The sequence below is a fragment of the Antechinus flavipes genome, chromosome 6, assembly GCF_016432865.1.
Source record: "Antechinus flavipes isolate AdamAnt ecotype Samford, QLD, Australia chromosome 6, AdamAnt_v2, whole genome shotgun sequence".
In the NCBI taxonomy this organism is placed as follows: domain Eukaryota; kingdom Metazoa; phylum Chordata; class Mammalia; order Dasyuromorphia; family Dasyuridae; genus Antechinus; species Antechinus flavipes.
In genome coordinates this window covers 151,689,845-151,713,999 of record NC_067403.1, presented here as the reverse complement: position 1 = coordinate 151,713,999, position 24,155 = coordinate 151,689,845, and the positions used below count along the sequence as shown (strand labels likewise).

Sequence of the window (24,155 nt, the reverse complement as noted above, 5' to 3'; positions counted from 1 at the left end):
GAAAATGAAAGAAGGGAGGGAGGGAAGAGGGAAGGAAGGAGAAAGGAAAGACTGATGGAAGGAAGGAGAAAAAAGAAAAAAGAAGGAAGAAGAAAAGAAAAGAAAAAGGAGGAAAAGAAGGAATAAAGAAGAATAAAAGGGAAGAAAGGAATGAAGGTGGGAGGGAGGGAAGGAGGAAAGGAAGGAAAGAACGAAGGAAGAAAGAAAGGAAGGAGGGAGAAAGGAATGAAAAAAGGAAGGAAAGAGAAAAAGAGGGAGGGAGGTAGATAAGGAAGGAGGGAGAGAGGGAGAAAATGAAAGAGGGGAGGAAAGAGGGAAAGAAAAAAGGGAAAGGAGGAAGGAAAGACTGATGGAAGGAAGGAGAAAAAAGAAAAAGGAAGGAAGGAGAAAAGAAAGGAAAAAGGAGGAAAAGAAGGAATAAAGAAGAGAAAGAGGGAAGGAATGAATGAAGAAGTAAGGGAGGGAAGGAAGGAGGAAAGGAAGGAAGGAAGGGATGAACGAAGGAAGGAAGGAAAGAAGAAAAAAGGGAGGAAAAGGAAGGAAGGAAGTATAGGAGGAAGGAGGGAGGGAAACAGAGAAAGAAGGAAGAAAGGAGGAAGGAAGAAAAGGGGAAAGGAGGAAAGGAAGGACAGAAGTGAAAGAAAGAGGAAGGAGGAAAGGAAGGAAGTGAAGGAAAGAAAAAGAGGAGGGAAGGAAAGAAGAAAGAGGAAAGGAAGGAGGGAAATAAGGAAGGAAAGACTGATGGAAGAAAAGAAAAGAAGGAAGGAGAAAAGAAAGAAAGGAAAGAGGGAAGGAGTGAAGACAGGAAGGAGGGGGAAGGAAAGAAGGAAAGAAAGGAGAGAAAGAGAGACAGAAGGAAAAAAAGAGGGAAGAGGGAAGGAAGGAAAGAAGGAAGGAAGGAAGGAATAAGAAATGAGGGAGGGAGGGAAAGAGAATACAAGTAAATGAGAAAAAGAGAAGGAAGGGGGAAGGAAAGGAAAGGAAGGAAGGAAGGAAGGAGAAAAAAGAAAAAGGAAGGAAAGAGGAAGAAAAGAAGGAAGGAAAGAGGGAAGGAAGGAGAAAAGAAAGGAAAGGAAAGGAAAGGAAAGGAAAGGAAAGGAAAGGAAAGGAAAGGAAAGGAAAGGAAAGGAAAGGAAAGGAAAGGAAAGAAAGTAGGAAGGGGAGAGTAAAAAAAAAAAGGGGGGGAGGGAAAGAAAAAAGACTCCAGGAAAGCGAACACAGGAAGGAAAGAGGAAAAAAGGAAGATAGAAAGGAAAGAAAGAAGGAAAGATGGAAGGAAGATTGTAAAGAGGGGAAAAAGGAAAGAAAGAAGGAGGAGCAAAGGAATCTAAGAAAGAAAGAGAGAAGGAAGGAGGGAAGAAAGTAGGGGAGGAAAGAGGGAAAGAGTGAAGGAAGGAAAAATGGAAGGAAGGAAGGAGGAAGGAAGGAGGGAAGGAGGGAGAGAGGGAAGTAAAGTGGGGAGGAAAGAAGAAAGGATGGAAGGAGGAAAGAGGAAGAAAAGAAGGAAGGAAGGAAGGAAAGAGGGAAGGAGGGAAAAAAGATAATGAAAGAGGAGAGGATGGAAAGATGGAACAAAGGAGGGAAGGAGGAAGAATAGATGGAAGCAAAGAGAAAAAAGAAAGGAAACAAGGAAGGAGAAAAGAAAAGAAAAAGGAAGGAAGGAAGGAATAAAGAAGAGAAAGAGGGAAGGAATGAAGGAAGGACTGAGGTAGAAAGGAAAGAGGAAAGGAAGGAAAGAAAGAAGGAAGGAAGGAAGGAGGGAAGAAAGTAGGGGAGGAAAGAGGGAAAGAGTGAAGGAAGGAAAAATGGAAGGAAGGAAGGAGGAAGGAAGGAGGGAAGGAGGGAGAGAGGGAAGTAAAGTGGGGAGGAAAGAAGAAAGGATGGAAGGAGGAAAGAGGAAGAAAAGAAGGAAGGAAGGAAGGAAAGAGGGAAGGAGGGAAAAAAGATAATGAAAGAGGAGAGGATGGAAAGATGGAACAAAGGAGGGAAAGGAGGAAGAATAGATGGAAGCAAAGAGAAAAAAGAAAGGAAACAAGGAAGGAGAAAAGAAAAGAAAAAGGAAGGAAGGAAGGAATAAAGAAGAGAAAGAGGGAAGGAATGAAGGAAGGACTGAGGTAGAAAGGAAAAGAGGAAAGGAAGGAAAGAAAGAAGGAAGGAAGGAAGGAGGAAGAAAGTACAGAAGGAAAGAGGGAGGGAGGCAGAGGAAGAAGGAAGGAAGGAAAGAGCAAAGAAGCAGAGGAAGAACAGAAGTGAAAGAAAAAGGGGAGGAGAAAATGAAGTGAAGGAAACAAGAAAGGAGGGAAGGAAGGAAAGAAAGAGGGAAGGAAGGAAGCAAGGAAGGAAAGACTGATGGAAGAAAACAAAAAGGAAGAAAGGAAGAAGGAAGGAGAAAAGAAAGGAAAGGAGAGAAGGAAGGAGGGAGGGAGGGAAGGAGAAAATGAAAGAGTGGAGGAAGGAATTAGGAAAGAAAGACTGATGGATGGAAGGAGAAAAAAGAAAGGAAAGAAGGAAGGAGAAAAGAAAGGAAAAGGGAGGAAAGGAAGGAATAAAGAAGAGAAAGAGGGAAGGAATGAACAAGGGAGTAAGGGAGGGAGGGAAGGAGAAAAGGAAGGAAGGAAGAAAAGAAGGAAGGGAGGCAGGGAGGAGGGAAGGAAGTAGGGAAATGTGAAAGGAAAGACTGACAGAAAGAAGGAGAAAAGGAAGAAAGGAAAGAACAAAAGAGAAAAGAAAGGGAAAAGGGGGAACAAGAGAAGAAAGAAGAGAAAGAGGGAAGGAATGAAGGACCAAGAGAGGGATGGAAGGAGAAAAGAAGGAAGGAGGAAAGTACGGAGGGAAGAAAGGAGAGAGAGGAAAGGAAGTAAAGGAATGAAGGAAAGAGGGGAGGAAAGAAGAAAGGAGAAAAGGAAGGAAAGAAAGAAAAAAGGGAGGGAGGGAGGAAGGAAGGAAGGAGGAAGGAAGGAAGGAAGGAAGGGAGGGAGGAAGGAAAGAAGGAGGGAGGAAGGGAGGATAAGAGGAAGGGAGGAGAGAGGAAGGAGGGAAAAGTGGAAGGAAAGACTGCCAGAAGGATGGAGAAAAAGACGAAAGGAAAGAAGGAAAGAGAAAAGAAAGAAAAAAGGGAAAGGAGGAAAGAAAGAAGAGAAAGAGGGAAGGAAGGAACGGAGGAGTGAGAGAGGGATGGAAAGAGGAAAGGAAGGAAGGGAGGAGGGAGGGAAGGATGGAGGGAAGGAAAGAAGGAGGTTAAAAAAGGAAGGAAGGAACAACTAAGAAAAGGATTGAAGTAAGGAGGAATGGAGGGAAGAAAGTATAAAAGGAAGGAAGGAAGAAGGGCAAAAGGAAGGAAGGAAAGAAAGAGGGAAGGAAAGAAGGAGGGAGGAAGGGAGGGAGGAAAGGAAGAAGGAAGGAATGAAGAAGGGAAGAAAGGAGGGAGGGAAGCAAGGAAGGAAAGGAGGAAGAATGGAAAGAAAAACAAAGAAACAAAAAAAGAAAGAGAAAGAAGGAAAGAGGAGAGGAAGGAGGGGGAGAGTAAAAAAAAGAGGGAAGGAAAGAAAAAAGAGTCCAGGAAGGAAGGAAAGAGGGAAGGAGGAAAGGAAGGAAGGTGAGAAGGAGAGAAGAAAAAAGGAAAGGAAGAAAGGAAAGAGGAAAGAAGGCTAGAATTAGGGAAGGAAAGGCAGAAGGAAGGAGGGGTGAAAGGAAAAAGGGAAGGGAAGAGAGATAGGAGCAAGGAAGGGAGTGAGGAAAGAAGAAGGGAGGGAAGTAGGGAAGGAGAAAAGGAAAGAGGAGAGGAAGAAAAGAGGGAAGGAAATAGGGAAAAGTGGAAGAAAAGACTGACAGAAGGAAGCAGATAAGGAAGAAAGGAAAGAAGAAAAGAGAAAAGAAAGAAAAAAGGGAAAGGAGGAAAGAAAGAAGAGAAAGAGGGAAGGAAGGAACGGAGGAGTGAGAGAGGGATGGAAAGAGGAAAGGAAGGAAGGGAGGAGGGAGGGAAGGATGGAGGGAAGGAAAGAAGGAGGTTAAAAAAGGAAGGAAGGAACAACTAAGAAAAGGATTGAAGTAAGGAGGAATGGAGGGAAGAAAGTATAAAAGGAAGGAAGGAAGAAGGGCAAAAGGAAAGAAGGAAGAAAGGTAAGAAAAAAGGAAGGAGGGAGGGAAGGAGAAAAGGAAGGAAGGAAGAAGGAAGGAATGAAGAAGGGAAGAAAGGAGGGAGGGAAGCAAGGAAGGAAAGGAGGAAGAATGGAAAGAAAAACAAAGAAACAAAAAAAGAAAGAGAAAGAAGGAAAGAGGAGAGGAAGGAGGGGGAGAGTAAAAAAAAGAGGGAAGGAAAGAAAAAAGAGTCCAGGAAGGAAGGAAAGAGGAAAGAAGAAGGGAGGGAAGTAGGGAAGGAGAAAAGGAAAGAGGAGAGGAAGAAAAGAGGGAAGGAAAGAAAGAGGAAAGAGGAAAGAAGGCTAGAATTAGGGAAGGAAAGGCAGAAGGAAGGAGGGGTGAAAGGAAAAAGGGAAGGGAAGAGAGATAGGAGCAAGGAAGGGAGTGAGGAAAGAAGAAGGGAGGGAAGTAGGGAAGGAGAAAAGGAAAGAGGAGAGGAAGAAAAGAGGGAAGGAAATAGGGAAAAGTGGAAGAAAAGACTGACAGAAGGAAGGAGAAAAGGAAGGAAGGAAAGAAGAAAAGAGAAAAGAAAGAAAAAAGGGAAAGGAGAAGGAGAAAGACGAGAAAGAGGGAAGGAAGTAGTGAGGGAGGGATGGAAGGAGGAAAGAAGGAAGGAAAAAGGGAGGGAGAGATGGAGGGAAGGAAGGAAGGAAAGGATTGAAGGAGGAAGGAAAGGAGGGAAGGAAGTATGAAAGGAAGGAAGCAAGAAGGGAAAAAGAAGGAAGAAAGGTAGGAAAAAGGAAGGGAGGAGGGAGAGAGGAGGGAAGGAATGAAGAAGGGAAGAAAGGAGGGAGGAAAGGAAGAAGGAAGGAATGAAGAAGGGAAGAAAGGAGGGAGGAAGGAAGGAAGGAAGGAAGGAAGGAAGGAAAAAGGGAAGGAAGGAAGAAGGAGGGAAGGAAAGAGGGAAGAAAGTAGGGAAAGGTGGAAGGAAAGACTGACAGAAGGAAGGAGAAAAGGAAGAAAGGAATGAAGGAAAGAGAAAAAGAAAGAAATGGCAAAGGAACAAAGAAAGATGAGAAAGAGGGAAGGAAGGAACAGAGGATCGAGGGAGGGATGGAAAGAGGAAAAGAAGGAATGGGGGAGGGAGGGAAGGATGGAGAGAAGGAAAGAAGGAGGTTGAAAAGGAAGGAAGAAGGAAAGGATTGAAGCAAGGAGGAATGGAGGGAAGGAAGTATGAAAGGAAGGAAGGAAGAAGGGCAAAAGGAAGGAAATAAGAAAGGTAAGAAAAGAGGAAGGGAGGAGGTAGGGAGGGAGGAAAGAGAGGAAGGAAGGAAGGAAGAAGGGAAGGAAGGAGGGAGAATGGAAACAAAGAAAGAAAAAAAGAAACAAAGAAAGAAGGAAGGAAGGAAGGAGAAGAGGAACGAGGGGGAGAGCAAAAAAAGAAGGAAGGAAAGAAAAAAGAGTCCAGAAAGGAAGGAAAGCAAATGAAGGAGGGAAAGAGGAAGAAAGGAAGGAAAGAAGGAAGAGAGAGAGGGCGAGAGGGAGGGAGGGAAGGAATGGAGAGAGGAGGGAAGGAAGGAAGAAAGAGGGAAAGAGGAAAGGAAGGAAGGCGAGAAGGAAAGAAGAAAAAAGGAAGGAAGAAAAGAGAGAGGAAAGAAGGCTAGAATTAGGGAAGGAAAGACAAAAGGAAAGAGGGATGGAAGGAAACAAGGGAGGGAAGAGAGATAGGAGCAAGAAAGGGAGTGAGAAATGAAGGAGGGAAGGAAAGAAGGAAGGAAGGAAGGGATGAAGGGAGGAAGGAAAGAGGAGAGGAAGAAAAGAGGGAAGGAAAGAAGGAGGTTGAAAAGGAAGGAAGAAGAGCAAAAGGAAGAAAGGAAAGAAGGAAAGAGAAAAAGACAAAATGGGGAAAGGAGAAAAGAAAGAAGGGAAAGCAGGAAGGAAGAAATGAAGGAGCGAGGGAGGGATGTAAGGAGGAAAGGAAAGAAGGAAGGAGGGAGGGAAGGATAAAGGGAACGAAAGAAGGAGGTTAAAAAGGAAGGAAGAAGGAAAGGATTGAAGCAGGGAGGAATGGAGGGAAGGAAGTATGAAAGGAAGCAAGCAAGGAAATCAGCTTGGAAAGCTTTGAAAGGATTGAAGTAAGGAGAAATGGGGGGAAGGACATATGAAAGGAAGGAAGAAGAGCAAAAGGAAGGAAGTAAGAAAGGTAAGAAGAAAGGAAGGGAGGAGGTAGGGAGGGAAGGAAGGAAGAAAGGAAGGAAAGAAGAAAGGGAGGGCGGAGGAAGGAGGGAAGAAAAAGGGAGGAAGGAAGGAAGGAGAAAAGGAAAGAGGTGGGGAAGGAAAGAGGGAAGGAAGTAGGGGAAAAGGGGGAGAAAAGACTGAAGAAGGAAGGAGAAAAGGAAGGAAGGAAAGAAGGAAAGAGAAAAGAAAGAAATGGCAGAGGAACAAAGAAAGATGAGAAAGAGGGAAGGAAGGAACAGAGGAGTGAGGGAGGGATGGAAGGAGGAAAGGAAGGAAGGAGGGAGGGAAGAAAGGATGGAGGGAAGAAAAGAAAGAGGTTAAAAAGGAAGGAAGCAAGCAAGAAGGATTGAATTAAGGAGGATTGGAGGAAAGGAAGTATGAAAGGAAGGAAGGAAGAAAGGTAAGAAAAAAGGAAGGAGGAGTGGGAGAGAGGAAAGAGAGGAAGGAAGGAGGGAGGGAAGCAAGGAAGGAAAGGAGGAAGAATGGAGAGAAAGAAAGAAACAAAGAAAGAGAAAGAAAGAAGGAAGGAAGGAGGAGAGGAAGGAGGGGGAGAGTAATAAAAAAAGAGGGAAGGAAAGAAAAAAGAGTCCAGAAAGAAAGGAAAGTGAATGAAGGAGGGAAAGAGGAAGAAAGGAAGGAAGAAGGAAGGGAGAGAGGGCGAGAGGGAGGGAGGGAAGTGATGAAGATAGGGAGGGAGGAAGGAAGGAAGGCGAGAAGGAGAGAAGAAAAAAGGAAAGAAAGAAAGGAAAGAGGAAAGAAGACTAGAATTAGGGAAGGAAAGACAGAAGGAAGAGGGGTGGAAGGAAACAGGGGAGGGAAGAGAGATAGGAGCAAGAAAGGGAGTGAGAAACGAAGGAGGGAAGGAAGAAGGAAGGAAGGAAGGAAGGAGGGAGGGAGGAAGGAAGGAAGAAAGGAAGGAAAGAAGAAAGAAGGGAAAGTGGGAAGGAAGGAAGGAAGAAAGGAAGGAAGAAGAGCAAAAGGAAGGAAGGAAAGAAGAAAAGAGAAAAAGAAAAAACGGGGAAAGGAAAGAAGAAAGAAGGGAAAGTGGGAAGGAAGGAAGGAAGGAGCGAGGGAAGGATGTAAGGAGGAAAGGAAAGAAGGAAGGAGGGAGGGAAGGATGAAGGGAATGAAAGAAGGAGGTAAAAAAGGAAGGAAGAAGGAAGAAGGAAAGGATTGCAGTAGGGAGGAATGGAGGGAAGGATGAAAGGAAGTAAGAAGGGGAAAAGGAAGGAAATAAGAAAGGTAAGAAAAAAGGAAGGGAGGTAGGGAGGGAAGGAAGGAAGGCAAAGAAAGATGAGAAAGAGGGAAAGAAGGAATGGAGGAGTGAGGGAAGGATGGAAGGGGGAAAAGGAAGGAGGGAGGGAGGGAAGAAAGGAGGGAGGGAAGAAAGAAGAGATTAAAAAGGAAGGAAGGAAGCAAGAAGGATTGAATTAAGAAGGATTGGAGGAAAAGAAGTATGAAAGGAAGGAAGGAAGAAGGGCAAAAGGAAGGAAGGAAGAAAGGTAAGAAAAAAGGAAGGAGGAGGAAGGGAGAGAGGAATGAAGGAAGAAGGGAAGGAAGGAGGGAGGGAGGGAAGCAAGGAAGGAAAGGAGGAAGAATGGAAAGAAAGAAACAAAGAAAGAAAGAGAAAGAAGGAAGGAGGAGAGAAAGGAGGGGGAGACTAAAAAAAAGAGGGAAGGAAAGAAGAAAGAGTCCAGAAAGAAAGGAAAGCGAATGAAGGAGGGAAAGAGGAAGAAGGGAGAGAGGGAGAGAAGGAGGGAGGGAAGGATGGAGAGAGGGGGGAGGGAAGGAAGGAAAGAGGGAAGGGAGAAAGGAGGGGGAGAGTAAAAAAAGAGGGAAGGAAAGAAAAGAGTCCAGGAAGGAAGGAAAGCAAAGGAAGGAACGAAAGAGGAAGAAAGAGAGGTAGAAAGGAAAGAAAAAAGGAAAGAGGGAAGCAAGAAAGTAAAGAGAGATAAAAGGAAAGAAAGAAGGATAGAGCAAAGGAATCTAAGAAAGAAAGAGAGAAGGAAGGAGGGAAGAAAGTAGGGGAGGAAGGAGGGAAAGAGTGAAGGAAGGAAAAATGAAAGGAAGGAAGGAAGGAGGAGAGAGGGAGGGAAGAAGGAAGGAAGGAGAGAGGGAAGGAGGGAAAAAGAAAATGAAATAGGGGAGTAAGGAAAGGGGGAAGGAAGGAGGGAAAGGAGGAAGAATAGATGGAAGCAAGGAGAAAAAAGAAAGGAAGGAGAAAAGAAAAGAAAAAGGAAGAAATAAAGAAGAGAAAGGGAAGGAATGAATGAAGGACTGAGGGAGAAAGGGAAGGAGGAAAGGAAGGAAGGAAGGAGAGAGGGAAGGAGGGGAAAAGAAAATGAAAGAGGGGAGGAAGGAAAGAGGGAAGGAAAGAAAGGGGGAAGAAAAGAGGGAAAGGAGAAAGAATAGATGGAAGCAAGGAGAAAAAAGAAAGGAAACAAGAAAGGAGAAAAGAAAAGAAAAAGGAAGGAAGGAATAAAGAAGAGAAAGAGGGAAGGAATGAATGAAGGACTGAGGGGGAAAGGGAAGGAAGGAAGGAAGGAAGAAAGTTCTGCATTAGGGGCAACTACATTTGGCTGTGGCACAGTTCATGAAGCAACAACAGCCCTAGAATTAGGAGAGGACATGAGTTCAAATTTGACCTCAGACTCGAATTGCATCCAAGAAAAAATCTCAATTAGAGGCACTTGAGTACTATAATTCTTACCAAAAGATTGGTAACATGTAATATTATAAATCCAGAGTTGGAAAGGATCCCAAAGACCATCTACTCTAATTCCCCACCTTTTACAGATAAAGAAACAAACTTTCAGAGGTTTGTTTTACCTAAAGTTTTTGTATTACCTAAGGTCATACAAGTAGTAAAGATCAGAAGTAGAATTTAAACTGAGGTTCTTTAAAGCCAGAGCCAGGGATCCTTCCACTGTGTCATGTTATTTTCTGCCATCTGTTTTCAATAAGGATGTATTAAGCATCTATTAATTATCATATACTCATCTATTAATAATTATTGATTAGTTATGAAGTCTCTATTAATGTTTTCATTATGTGCCAGGTACAGATAGCTATGCTAAGAATACAAAGATAAAAACTACTACCTGCCCTCTCAGAGGCAGCAGGATTATTCTCCTTGATAGCCAACCAAAAGAGGTAAAATAGTTCATTTAAAGGCTCGTCTCACTATAGTCTAATGACTTCAATAAGAAAGATAATATCTAGAATTATCTTTTGGGGGCCTGGTTTTGTCATTTTACTGCATTTTTTGAAGTTTGTAGAGGTTACTTGTTTGTTTTTTATTTAAAATTCTAGCATTTGCTGCTAGTCATCTCTTTCTATTTCCTATAGTTAAGATATGACAGGATGGATGATTATGTTCATGCTTTTTAACTCCCTAAAGTATAAGGGAAATTTAAGAATATGTTTTAATTGCATAAGAAGCTCAGCCAAGTTCCTGTATAGTAAGAACTTAAAGGTTTGCCAACATCACTTTGCAGGTAACCATCATTTTGTTATTTCTTTCCTTTGCATATTTAATCCCATCCAAAATATTAGGGAAATCCAAAATTATATATTATTTATATATATATAATGTTATTTATTTACTCAATGACCCTGCTATACTTAATCCTATTTCATTCTACTCCTCATTATAGCACTTAATACAGGAAAAAAATTTTAAAGTGATGGTATATTATGCTCCCTTAAAAACATTTAACATACTAAAATCTAAACTTATAAAATAGGTAGAGTTTATACTTGTTAATTGCATTAGAAAAAGGTTGATGAGACTTACATGAACTGATGCTAAGTGAAATGAGCAGAACCAGGAGATCATTATATACCTCAACAATGATACTGTTTGAGGATGTATTCTGATGGAAGTGGATCTCTTCGATAAAGAGAGCTAATTCAGTTTCAATTGATCAAAGATGGGCAGAAGTAGCTACACCCAAAGAAAGAACACGGGGAGATAAATATAAACTGCTTGCATTTTTGTTTTTATTCCTGGATTATTTATACCTTCTGAATCCAATTCTCCCTGTGCAACAAGAAAACTGTTCAGTTCTGCACACGTATATTGTATCCAGGATATGCTGTAACCTATTCAACATGTAAAGGATTGCTTGCCATCTGGGAGAGGGGATGGAGGGAGGGAGGGGAAAAATTGGAACAGGAGTGAATGCAAGGGATAATGTTGTAAAAAATTACCCTGGCATGAGTTCTATCAATAAAAAGTTATTAAAAAAAAAAAAAGAAAAGGGTTGATGGCTCTTCCAATCAAAAGGACTGCTAGGATATTTAAAATAGGATGCACAAAAATCCAGTTTACTAATAACAATTATTAATCATATTTCAACCTATTTCTCAATGAACTAAACAGAACTCCAACCCCAATTCATCAAATATTACTTAGAGAAATCTTTCCTGATAATAATTACTCATCTCTTTCTCTATATTAAATCTCTTAATCTCCTAAAATTTAATATAAAAGCTACCAAATATATAATTTGTTCACCATGAAATCAGCACTAAAACAAAGACATAGAAAACTATTTACAGTATTTTAGCTATGAGAAAAATGACAAGTAGGGCACCTCAAACTGTCACTACAGGTGATTTCTTGTCTGAGAACTGTCTCACAACATTTAGTTCATTCATGATAACAAAAACTCATTGTAAGAATATGTTTCATCTTCTTCACAAGATAAGATTGCAATAGTTTCACAAAGAATAACACCTCCATCTTTTTTCTTTCTGTCTAGCCTATCATCAACTTTCCTTCCTTCACACTCCTTCATTCTCCTTGAAAATACAAGTAATTTGATATCGATTATACATATTGTCATTCAAAATATGTCCATGTTAATCATGTTACAAAAGGAAAGAAATAAAGCTAATTTCAATCTGCATTGAATTCATCAGTTCTCTCTCTGAAGCTAGATATTTTTCATCATGAATCAATTATCTTCAATCATTTTCTTAATCAGAGTAGCTAAGTCTTTCAGAATTGATCAATATTATTATTATTATCAATAATATTGCTATTACTACATACACAGTTCTCCTGATTCTTCTCACTTCACTTTTCATCAGTTCATGTAAATCTTCCCAAGTTTTTCTGAAAGTATCTGCTCATCATTTCTTATAGCATGATAATATTCCATCACAGTTATATATGCCATAACTTGTTCAGCCATTCTCCAACTGATGGGCATTCTCTAGCTTTCTAGATCTTGTCAAGGAATATAGAGCATTATATCCATGGTTTGTGGAACTCCCATCTCCTTGTCTTCCTTTCTGTCTTCTTTCTTTCCTTCTTGTTTCAAAGAACTTTAGTAAACTTTTGGTCTTTTGTCACTCTTTTCTCATGTGTGACTCCAAGAAACTGTAGCATGCACAGCAGCTTGAGCAAAACCTCCTCAATAGATAGACTAAACCAGGTTAAAGATAACTAACAAACCTCACTGATTTGTCAGTGAGTTAGAGGTATCTTAGTTCCAAAAATGTGAAGGCATCCCCCAGGAGTATGGACAGATGAGAACAAATTGTCCCAAAGTCCACAAAGGCTGCTAATGCAGGTGCTATGGAGATCTAAGAACTTGGTGAAACATTGGAGACCCCAAGGTAATCCACTACATCCAAACCATCACCAGTACTCCTAACTTTTGTCTTGCAACTGAACTTCAAGAGAGAGTGAGGGTGATGACTGCCTCAGTTAAATCCAATTCATGCACAGGTCAAGATATCCCACAGTGACATTGGTTCTTTTAAAAAACTAAGCATGAACAAAAACTACAGCAACAGGGAAGTGATTTCTACAGTTTCTTAAGTCATTAAAATCTTGTTTTTTTTCTCCAGACTCACTTTATGCTTCATAAATTCTCTTTATATCAGTTAAGACATTGTCACAAGAAAAAACTTTCTTTTCATCTACTTTATCTTTTCAACAAACTGCTCAAAGATCCCCCAAAATGGAAATTAAATTCATTTACTAATATATATATATATATATATATATATATACATATATATATAATGTTAATTCTTATATTTTTTCCTTGTTAAAGAGATAGTAGTTTCTATTGCCTCTTTTGGAGAGGCTTTTAAAAACAAGAGTAATGTTTAAATGTCTTCAGCTATTTAGAGTAGTTATACTATACATAACTTGTGAGGATTGATTGGTAGTAAATATATATATATATATAATCTGTAGAATTTATTTAAAAACCAAGATACCTAACATGTTGCATATTTCCCTCATTATGGTGCTTAATATATGAAATTATTATTTTTTAATAAACATATTATCCTGAAGTTTAAACTGATAAAACAGATATAGTATACACTTGTCATTTGCAGGATTGGTAGTTCTTATGCAAAATTCCTCTCAATTATAAGGACTTCTAGGGTATTTAAAATGGAATTCTATTTGCAAAAAAAAAAAAATATATAGTTTATACTATGGAGAACATTACATTTTGGCTTCCTTTGAGTTTGGACACCTATTATCCTAGGAAAGTAAGAATTCAAAGTTCTTAAGGATTATTTATTTAATCCTCAAGTGAAAAGAATAGATTGAATTAATGCAATAAAGGGGCTTCCATGTGGTGAAGTGCATAGACTATGGACTTGGAGTCAGGAAGACTCATCCTCATAAGTTCAAATCTAGCTGGAGAAGGAAGTGACACATGGCTCCAGTATCTTTGCCAAGAAAACCCTAAATGGAGTCCCAAGAGCTGGACATCACTGAAATGACTGGACAACAACAAAAATGCAATCACATGTGAATTTTTCCCATTCAAGAAGGAACATCATAGATTCTAGAATTGGAGGGGATCTCAGAGTCTATTTAGTGTATCCCGTGCCTTCATTTTACAGATAAGTGAAACCCAAAGAAATAAAATGACTATGAGATGCTGGTTTCTTTAAACAAAAGGACAAGTTTCATGAAGACATAGTATGGAGAGGACAGTTGCTCATTTTGATTTTTTCTTGCTGACAGAAAATCTTTGGAAAATAGTTTTTTGATATGAAATGCTTGCCAAAAGGCATCTGTAGTGTTTGTGTGATATTATACGTTTATCTTTACTGTTTATATTCCATTACTCAGCTTCATATTTATAGGAATACACACCAAAATATAGTACCAAATCCATAGAACTTTGCTGCTGACAGATATACAGAACAAAAGCAAAAACTTCTGCCCTTACCTTACCTTCACTTACCTTTTATTGTATCTCAAATTCATTGCATGCCAACCTAAAGGAGATTCTTGGGAATTTCTAACCTAAAATCAAATAAATTGTCTGGGGTTAAGAACTATAATTCAGTCTTAGATATGATGGGAAAAAGTCTCAATCTTAGTATGAGGCACTCTGTTAAAATAGATCAGAATAGATTTGTTTAGTTTTTGTGAAGATCTTTTAAATTAAAAAAAAAAAATCATGATGAGTTTGAGAGGTAGCAAAGCCTGATCCTGGAACAAAACTAGAAACTAGTGACTAGAAGTATCAATAAATAGTTAGGCAATACCTAACACAATAAAAAAATACTATATATTAGATGCCTAAAAAGCAAAACCAGAAAAAAAAGAAAATAACTAACATAGTTCCTAATAGCAGGGATCCATAGGGGGAAAAAAAAAGTTGACTTCAAGGATTCTTGGGGGGGAAAGCATAAAGATTTTTTAAAAACGAAATAAGAGTTCTGGAGGTAAAACTTGGAAGAAAAATAACAAATCAGAGGGTAAAAAATTCTACCCAATAAATTAAGATATACAATAGAGCACATAAAACTCAATGACTTTAGGGGAAAAGAAATATAAGGCAAAGTCAAAAGATTGAAAAAAATAGAAGTGAATATAATGTGGAAACAACTAACCTGAAAAATGGAGCAGGAAAATTCCAAGAAACCACAATCAGAATCAGAATTACACATATAAATATGCAATGCCATAAAGGAAAGAAAGCAATTCTTGTGAAGGGGACCTGGGAAATGAATCTTTAATAGAATAGATAACTTTTAAGCATGTCTCATGAAAAGACTAAAGTTGAGCAGAAATTTTGAAATGCAAATACGAGAATCAAGAAAAGTCTAGAAGAGAAATACATTGAAACAGTAGAAAAGAATAAACATTGTTCAACTGCAGACATTCTAATAAAAGAGATTAATATCCCTTCCAAACCCCATTGTCTTCAAAGGTCACAGGGGAATTAAAGAAGACAGACATTGTCTAGGTGTAATTTTGTTCTGTTATTATGGCTTTGAATGGAGGGGAGGGTGGAAAAATAAATATACTGGGGAAGAAATGAGGAAGAAGAGAGGATAATATACTATTTCTAACAAATGCAGTGTGCTGGAAGATGGGAATAAAAACATAATGAGGTGGCAAAAGTAGATATCTCATGAATCTCACTCTGATCTAGGAAAAGGAAGGTTGAACTCATATATAGAAAGAGCTCAGAGGCAGAATTAAATTAAATTCAGCTAAGAAATAGGTGGACCAAAGATAAGGGACTAGAAGTTTAGGAGAAAGGATAGAGTTAAAGAAAAGGAATACTACATAAGCAAACCAAAATACAGTTTTGGAGGGGAGATATTAAAGGTGGAATTCTAGGCAAAAAACAACAACAATAAAACAGTAAGAACAAATGGTTAGGGTCTAAGCAAGGTGAATAGAGAAGGAACTATAGAGTTAGAATAGACCACCTTAATTATTCACTACATTCTCTTTCACTTCCTTTTTTTTCTTTTTGCAAAGAAATTAGCTGGAATAAAAGAGGAAAAATTCTAAGAGAAAATGATGGAGGAAAATAAACAATTAACCATAATATTTGAATACAAATGTCATGAATTCACTCAAAAAATGGAAGAAGGACAGAATAGGTTAGAAAGTTATATTCACATAGTTAAAATGAGGGAATGGAAAAGAATTTAGTAAGTCCTAGACAAGTTAAAAAATAACAACCACCACCTGAGTTTTAAAGAATCTGGCTTCAAACACTTGACACTTTCTAGCTGTGTGACTGTAGGAAAGTCATTTAACCCTAATTGTCTCAGCAGGAAAAAAAAAAAAAAAACAATAAAAATTATAAATGGATCTTTTTTTTTTTAATATATAGAAGAGAACAGAAGGGGGATACAAAAAAACAGGATGATTTTGTAGGTAAAATGTTGAATTTGACATTTTTTTAATCCATGTATATTAATGGAGATGCTGTATTCAATCCTTTTTTCTATTCTCTGAATATGGAATTTTTGCTAATATTTGTCAAATACATAGCAAAAAAGGTAGGAAGTGTTTTTACTTTTGTATTTGTAAACTTATCAAGTTGGCACGGTTTATGTAATATGTAATAAGTTCTTAAGACATGCTGGCATTCATTCACAACAAAATGAGACGTTTGGACTACATGTTCCTTCTAGATTTAAATCCTATGACCCTATGATCTTCTTTGTATTGCTTGATGTTGACTACTTCTTTTTTGGATCAAAGGATCAGATATCTAAAGCTGGAAGGGTCTTTATAAATCATCTAGTCTATCTCTATTTCATTTTGAAATGAAGGTTGAACAGAATTAAGTGACTTGTCCAAGGTTACAGAGATAGGATGGGTGCAGAGTCAGAATTTCAGTTCATGAAATCTGTGGCTCCATGTTTAACAATTTGTATATTGTACCATCTTGCCTTTTGTGATACTTGTGTCCTAATTCTCCTACCTTTGCATATTCACCATAATGATCCCTTTTGTAATTAATTCTTTTTATTTTATTTTTTGCTGATTTTATTCTTTTAGAGTTCTCATCTAAAATTATACTTTCAATAACTGCCTCCATACAAATGCTTTATACTTTATCTTTATACTTTACTCCTGACCTGACTCTGCAGCGCCATATCTCCACTTCATGGAAATTTCTGCTTTCCCTTATGTCAACTTAAATGGATATTTATAAAATGGAGTACTATCTCTTACTTGATTCTTAATTAACCTGCTAAGGATGTCCCCCTACTTTTGTTGATAGCAGCAATATCACTATCCTAGTTATGCAGCTTTGAAACCGGAGCCATCCCAAACTTCCCTTCTTCCACCCTTTTCTTCCCTTATTATCTAATCAGATGCTAAACCATTTTGATTCTTCCTTTTGCTTTCTTTTTTCTATCCACTGTCACAACCATTGTTTGAAATCCTGTTACTTTGTGTTTAGATTGTTATAACAATGATCTTTTAATTGAACTTTACTACTGTTACACTGAAGTTTCACTTGTATGTTTTTCTAGTTCTTTAAACTAGACTTCAGTTAAGGACCTTAAAGACAGGAATATATTATGTTTTGTTTTGTTTTTTTTTTTTTTAATCTGTTGGGCTCTCAATTATTTTTGTAATTTTGTTCAATTAGAAGCCTAAAATTGGATCAGACTTGGATAAATCATATATTGAATAGCCATACTCTCAACAATTTTCTCAAGACTTATATGAAGAATGACATCTTGTTAAATATGTCATTTTTAACAAATATGTCTCTTCAAAGTCATTTTTTCACTTATAACCAACTCTTCATGACTCCATTTGGGATTTTCTTGGCAGAAATACTGGAGTGTTTTGCCATTTCTTTCTCCAGTGCATTTTACAGATGAAGAAATTGAGGCATTAAATGGCTTGCTCAGAGTCATACAAATAGTAAGGTGTCTTGAGGCCAGATTTGATCTCAGAAAGATGTCTCCTTGATTTCAAGTCTTGCACTCTAACCACTGTGCCACTTAGCTGTCCCTATCAAATACATAAAGATCATGAACCTGGGGAGGAGGGCTAATGAAGATTTGGAGTCCAAAAATATTTGGAAGGATTAGGATAATGAACCAAAATAAATCACATAAAATTCAAAAGGGCTAAATTTTAAGACCTGCACTTGAATTAAAAAAACCAAAAAGTTAGACCTAATGTAATAAAAAACTTTAACAAGGAAAAAGTTAAGTTTTAATAGAAGCATAATCTCCAAAATAAAGGTGCCTATAATGCTATCTCAAACATTTTAGAGTTCTAGAACCCTGACAAATCAACTTCTCAGCCTCATTTTCATTATCTCCAAAATGAGGATCAAGTGGAATAACAATAACAAGCTTTTATTAAGTATCTATTGTGTGTCAGGCACAGTGCTAACAACTTTTTACACATATATTATTTAGTCTTCACAACAATGCTAGAAGGTAGGTGATATTTCCATTTTATAGATGAGGAAACTGAGTCAAACATACAAAGAGTGTATGTTTTGCAAACCTTAAAACTCTCTAAAAATATTAGCTATATTTATTATAACCGTCAGTGTACTTTGCCCTGGCCAAACTACATCTGGAAGTTGTAGGGTCCTCAATTGAAGAATACTAAGTGAAGACTACCCAGAAAAGATTTACTAGAACTATAACTTGGAGGTTGGTTGGTTGTTTTTCAGTTATATTCCCATTTGGGGTTTTCTTGACAAAGAGAATGGAGTGGCTTGCTACTTACATAGACTAGGCATCTCAAGCAGTTGGTAAAAGTAGGTTGGCCCCTTAAAAAAGGGATGGAATGGGCGGGGTCTCAGACCCTTGAAATAAAAAGAGGTTTAGCCCAGAGGGGAGATGGAGTCTTCAGTTTTGCAATTGCCTGAAGAAAGTAAATTGATGTCTTCTTTTCTGGATGGTTGCTGTTTGTGGTGACTACCAAAGGTAAAATTTTCTATCCCTTTAAATTTGGAATTGTGCCCTTTTAAAATCTTAGTAAGTTAGGTTTTATGTTTTATGTACCATACTTATATTTTAAAACTTGAATGTGCTTCAGGCTTGGCCTGAATAGACAGTCTCAATTCTCTTTTAGCTCAAAATTATATGATAATATATTTGAGTAGCAGGCAAATTGTCAGCTTGATGGAAGGAAAAGCTTTCTAATAATGAGCCATTCAAAAGTAGAATGGAGTGCTTGAGAAGATTAATTTCCTCAAGAATATTTTTTAAAATTAAGTCCTTATGTTCCAAGTACTGGAGATACTCATGCAAAAATCAAGACTGTTTTTGCCCTCAAGGAGTTTATATTCTAATGATTGGTTACTTATTGTCCTAGTTCTCTGGGACGACCAAAATGACATCACTATGTTAGAGTAAAATTCAGTGTGTCAGGCTATAGCTGATCAGAACAAAATGAGCTCCAAATGCTTTGCCAAAGGTCAGAAATAGTCCATATGAACATTTGGGATGGATTCTCTATGTACATCTCTTGTTTCTTCTGAGCTGCTTCAATTCTGTTTTGCTCATAGAGCATAGCACCTTCTCTGATCTGGGGAGACCTTGCTAGTTGGTCCTGTGCCACTCCCGTGTTGTACAATCAGTTCTAAAGTTTTTATAGAGAAACCTTGAGAATATTCTTGTATTGCTTTTTCCTTACTACCACGTGAGTAGAAAAACTAAAGTGGAGATGATTCTAATGGTAATAGACTATTCATTTGGGGAATAAGTTGTTTTGGGAAGGATGTTTCGGCCTTGGAAGTCTCTGGGATTGTGATTCATCCTGTCTTTGAATCATAGTGTTGATTTTATTACTGATCCAAGACCTAGAAGTGAAAAAGGGAAAGGGATGAAGATTAGCTGTTTGAATATTAGGTCAAGGCTGGTGCTGGCCCTGGGTTCTAGGTTATAAATGGAGGGCTTTGGAAAATCAGGAGTCCTGAGCTTCAGAGTACCACGTTGGTATTAAAATACCAGGTTCTAAAGCAGACACTGAAACCAGGATGCATGAACAGGGAGTAAGACAGTCTTCAAGTAGAAATTGAAGATGGAGAAATTCAAGATCACTGACCTCTGAAGTCTATACATTCTGTATGATTGTAGCCTAACTCACTAAATAGCTAGATAAATGAAGTTAACAAGCCACCCAACATTTATTAAATGTATAATTTATCAAGTTTGACGTTGCCAGAGAAATGAATAAATAGGTGTCGTGGTCCCTCAGGGAATGCAAAACAAGTGTTCATTTTTGACTGATAAGAAATGCAAACTACATGAATATCACACAGTCTAGTGGTAGAGAGTGGTAAGTACAAAGGGAAAGGGGGGAAAGAATTAGGGAGCAACAATTTATAATGGACTGAAATGCATGTCAGGAATTCTTATTTCTAGGAGACCAAAGTTCCTGTGGTTGTAGGTGTATTGAAGTAATTTTCTCATAAACAAATATGATAGCTAAATCCACTGCTTTGATCTTCTTTGTAATCAAAGGAATGCATTTATGAATTATAAATTGGATCGGATTAAGAGTGCAAAATATGACCTCAAAAACATGTTCTTCACTTTATTCAAAACTAACAACTTCATTTAAACCCACGATTTTGGTCTTATTGCCTCCATCGAAGCTTTCACTTCCAATCACCACCCTAAGTGTGTTGGATATAGGGATAACTCAGTGAAGGGTAAAAACTATCCCCTACAACCCTTAGTTCTCTCAATCCTGGAAGGACCAGGTAGAGATGGGGGCTGGGGAGTTGAGAGTGATATGGGAGATCTGCAACTATCTCCTTCAAAAGTTGTTTTAGACAAAATTACTTGCTTAGTTTTTTTAAATGAGTACCTGGTTGGAGTCATGTTCCTCTATAAATCTCTTCTTTACTATTATTCCGGTCAACCTAGTTCTTGTTATGGTAAAATTCTTCCTTTATCTTGGAAATGAAGACATTGAAATTCGCAGCATTATTTTTTGGTACAAAATGATGTCCTTTGGTATCATCTTGGCATCGTATTACTATTAATGATCTACTTGCTACGCTTTGAGTTTCTTTAAAAGTGCTATCAGATAAGATGTTTGCTTGACTACGTATTGGATAGCAGGGAACGGGGAGGGGAGGTGGGAAGAGAGGAAGTCCCTGTCCAGCACTTGAGGACAAGCCAGCTTCCCTATTCTAGGTTTTTGCAAGCCCAGCAGCCATTGCTATAGAAACAAGGAGCTCGCATCCCAAGGTTTGGTTTTTACCTAGGTTCAGCAGTGGTTTTTTAATCTAAATTTATAATTTAACTTGTCTCTTCCCACCCTCAATGATGAGGATGCTTTCTGTAACTTGTCAAACTAATCAGAAATAGAGCTTAAAAGACTGGGTATTGTTTTTAATCTTTAGTGTTTTCCAAATTTTGCTCTGAAGCTTGCCGATAATAAAAGCTGCACTTCAGATGCAACAACTACTGGACGGCGAAGAGGGTCACGTTTATGCATTTGCTGATACAAAATGAGTATACGATCAGTAATGATTCTAGTCCGACCGGACTCCTGCCAGAGTGAAACTCCGCGTGCACCGCCTCACACTGACGGTCGGTAACTGTCAGTGAATCGCTGGCATGCATTTGTCACGCAACCAAGCGACGAACGGAGAAGAGCGGCACATTTATGCGAGGAGGCTCAGTTCCATCTAGGGCCCCCAGAGTTTCGTCTCACGCCGCGCTTTGCTTTTTTGTTTGCACTCCTTCCCTTCCCACACCCCGCCTCCTTTGTGGCCGCTTCTTTGGGGCTTGGCGGGGACCCCCTGCGGCGGCTTGTGCATGCCTGCCGGCTCGCTATTGGCTGCAAAGGCAGGGTAGTTTGCCGCGGAAACGCCAGCCCGCCACGGTTAACCGGAACGTGGGGAGTCTCTTTTCCAGGCCCCGCTGGCTGGATGGGTGAGCAAGAGATGCTGAGTGGCGAGAGTTAAGGACGTGGGGGTGGGGAAGGCGGTAAAGAGGGAGGGGCGACGGGGTGGGTACAGGCTGGATTTCCGCGGCCTGTAGTGTTGCACGCCCACCTGGGGCTAGAACCCGCGGGCGGGCGGCGCAACGCTGGGTGTGCATGCACGGGCGCCCCGGCGGGCAACCTCGGCGCGCGCCCTTCCTCCGCGCCGCCTCCGAGTCACATGACGCCGGCTGGCTGGCTTCTACGCTTGAGCGCCTTAACTTGCTCCATTTCTCCCCCACCCTTCCTCTTGCCTTCCCTTTCATTACTGCTCCCCCCCCCCACTCCGACACCAGTTCTCGCTAGAGCGGCGAGAAGCCCGCCCCTACGTCCTCTTGCTTCTCATGCTCATTGGCTGAGGCGGTGAAGACGCGTCTCCAGGGCGAGTGGCAGCCATTGGTGCGGGGGGCGATCCGAGTTCCCGGATGAGGGAACATTCTGCAGTATAAAGGGAGCGGGGAAGGCGGGAGACAGCGCAGTTTGAATCGCGGTGCGCCAGAGCAGTAGCCGGCGGGATCTCTGCCCGGGTGTTTGCTTGGTCCATTCTCTGCCGTGAGCGTGTGTGCGAGAGAGCTTCACGCACAACTCAAAATGGTAAACTTAGCAGAAGAGCCTGAAGGATTCCGCGGGCTGGTTCCCCGGCTGGAGAAGGGGGAGGGGAGAGGGGGAGGGTACCGTTACACACCGGGTACTAGGGGAAGAGGCGGCGGTTAGGGGCGCGCGCGCGCTCCTGCATGAGGCTAGGGAGGAGGAGGGGGAGGAAGCGAAGGAGAGGGGGGACGATTGGGGGGAGGGAAGGAGGAAGGGAGCCGCCTCCGGTCTCGTGGCGGCGGCGACGGTTGGTGGCGCGCGTGCGCGGCTCCGCGCGGGCCCGGGGCAGAGCGCGCGCGCGCGCTCCCGGCGGCCTGCGCGAGGATCGTCCAGCGCCGGCGGGGTTGGCGGCCAGGGAGCCGCGGAGACCCCGGGAAGGCGGGGGCGACCTCCTTTACTCCCATCCCCCGCCCGCTCGCGCCCGGGGAAATGCTCGGGTCGTGCGTTGGGAAGCTCCGCGGAGCGGGCCGGCTAACCATCTCCAACCCCGTCCCCTTCTCCCGCCCGTATGGGTGTGTGCCCTCTCCAGGCTGGCGGGAAGGCTGGGAAGGACTCCGGAAAAGCGAAGACAAAGGCGGTTTCCCGCTCGCAGAGGGCTGGCTTGCAGGTCAGTGGGGCCCGCTGCCGACTGCCTCCGCCCGTCTCTGTGGATCGCCCCTCAGGGAGGGAGGACTGGCGGGCGGGTCCCCCCTCGCGCTTGGGCTGGGGCGGGAGGGGGCGGCAGTGGTAGCGTGGTGACGTGTATCGGGAACTACTGGCACCCCGAGCTCCGGGTCGAGATTTGGCGGGATTGTTGATTGAACCCGGTCTCCGCCAGGCCAGAAATTTTTTGTGCATTCTTGTGCTTGTGTGTGTATGTGTATGTGTGTGTGTGTTTTTAAGTTCCCAGTCGGCCGTATCCATCGGCATCTGAAGTCCAGGACAACGAGCCATGGACGCGTGGGAGCCACTGCTGCCGTGTACAGTGCAGCCATCCTGGAATATCTAACTGCAGAGGTAAAGGGATTGTGTGGATTCTCCGTGGAGTGGGAAGAGGGAGGAGGAGCTGGAGGAAAGTGATGCAAAAAGCCCTCGGAACTGAAGGGATGGGAAGCCTCCTCTCGACGCCAGAGGGAGCCCGAGGGTTCACTAGGGGTCACCCAAGCAGCCGCCCTCTTAACTGGCATCAACTCCTGGCTTAATAGTATTCATAGTCTGCCATCGAAGGGAACTTTTTTCATTTAAAGAACTTATGCAACAAAATAGCCTTTATACTCAGTTGGACTAAAGAAAGTTATTGTAGACCGTATTGACTTAAGGTTTTTTCTCTTCTAGGTTCTTGAGCTGGCAGGAAATGCATCAAAAGACTTGAAGGTGAAGCGCATTACTCCTCGCCACTTGCAGCTTGCCATTCGCGGGGATGAAGAATTGGACTCTCTTATTAAGGCAACAATTGCTGGTGGTGGTATGTAACTGGCATTACCTTAAATTGCTTGCGGGAAAACGAGAAAGTTTTGGTCCAGCTTGCACTTGGCTTTTAGAGTAGGAATTACTAATGGCTTGAGCAATACAAATTAAATCAGTCTGTAAAAAACCTTTCCCATCCCTTTTTTAGTATTCTGCATGCAAGCTTTCCCTGAAACAAACTGATCAACAGATAAGTTGTAACTATATATATGTATTCAATGAAAGGGGACTATAATATATATATATGTATATATTATAGTCCCCTTTCATTGAATGGAAAACTAATGCTCTTTTTTGAAGTTAAATTACCTTTTAATTAAGAACTATAAAGAGGGGCAAATTTTAGTGATCTTAGTTATTTTATGTCATTCCTTAAAAAAGAAAACTTCTAATCCTTTAACACTCTTATAGGTGTGATTCCACACATCCATAAATCTCTGATTGGAAAGAAAGGACAACAGAAGACTGTTTAAAGGATGCCTGGATTCCATGTTATCTCAGGACTCTAAATACTCTTAACAACTGTCCAGTGTTGGTGATTTCCAGTGGACTGTATCTCTGTGAAAACCACAATTTTGCCTTTTTGTAATTCTATTTTGATTAAGTTGGAAGCTTACTTAGCTTTTCCAGCCAACCAAATTTCTGCATTGAAGTCTTAACCATATTTAAGTGTTACTGTGGCTTCAAAGAAGCTATTGATTCTGAAGTAGTGGGTTTTGATTGAGTTGACTGTTTTTAAAAATCTGTTTGGATATTAATTGTGATGCAGAAGTTATAGTAACAAACATTTGGTTTTGTACAGACTTTTATTTCCACTCTGGTGGATAAGTTCAATAAAGGTCATATCCAAAACAAGTTTGTTTCTTGAATTTTCATGTTTGATAGGACAGAAATAGGTCTATTTTCATTAAATGTTCTTAAACTCAAATGAATCCTTTGAAAATATACATCCTAGTAACTCATAGGTTTCTCCTGAACAGCTAAAATGGGAAGTAATTTCAATCCAGAAGCAAAGCAATTGCATCTGCAGCTCTTAATAAAAATAGGTGGTTCGTTAAAATTAATCAAAATCAAAAATGAT

The 24,155-nt window shown here is 40.4% G+C and overlaps 1 protein-coding gene across 1 annotated transcript; it reads left to right on the top strand.

The window, feature by feature from the left end:
• The first annotated feature begins 21,491 nt into the window (after positions 1–21,491).
• On the top strand, positions 21,492–23,929 carry LOC127540518 (histone H2A.Z). The gene is made up of 5 exons (XM_051965244.1): positions 21,492–21,631; positions 22,158–22,235; positions 22,511–22,624; positions 22,943–23,072; positions 23,486–23,929. Exons 1-5 carry the CDS (start codon positions 21,629–21,631, stop codon positions 23,545–23,547), a joined length of 387 nt encoding a protein of 128 aa, XP_051821204.1. The 5' UTR covers positions 21,492–21,628; the 3' UTR covers positions 23,548–23,929.
• Positions 23,930–24,155: the final 226 nt, after the last annotated feature.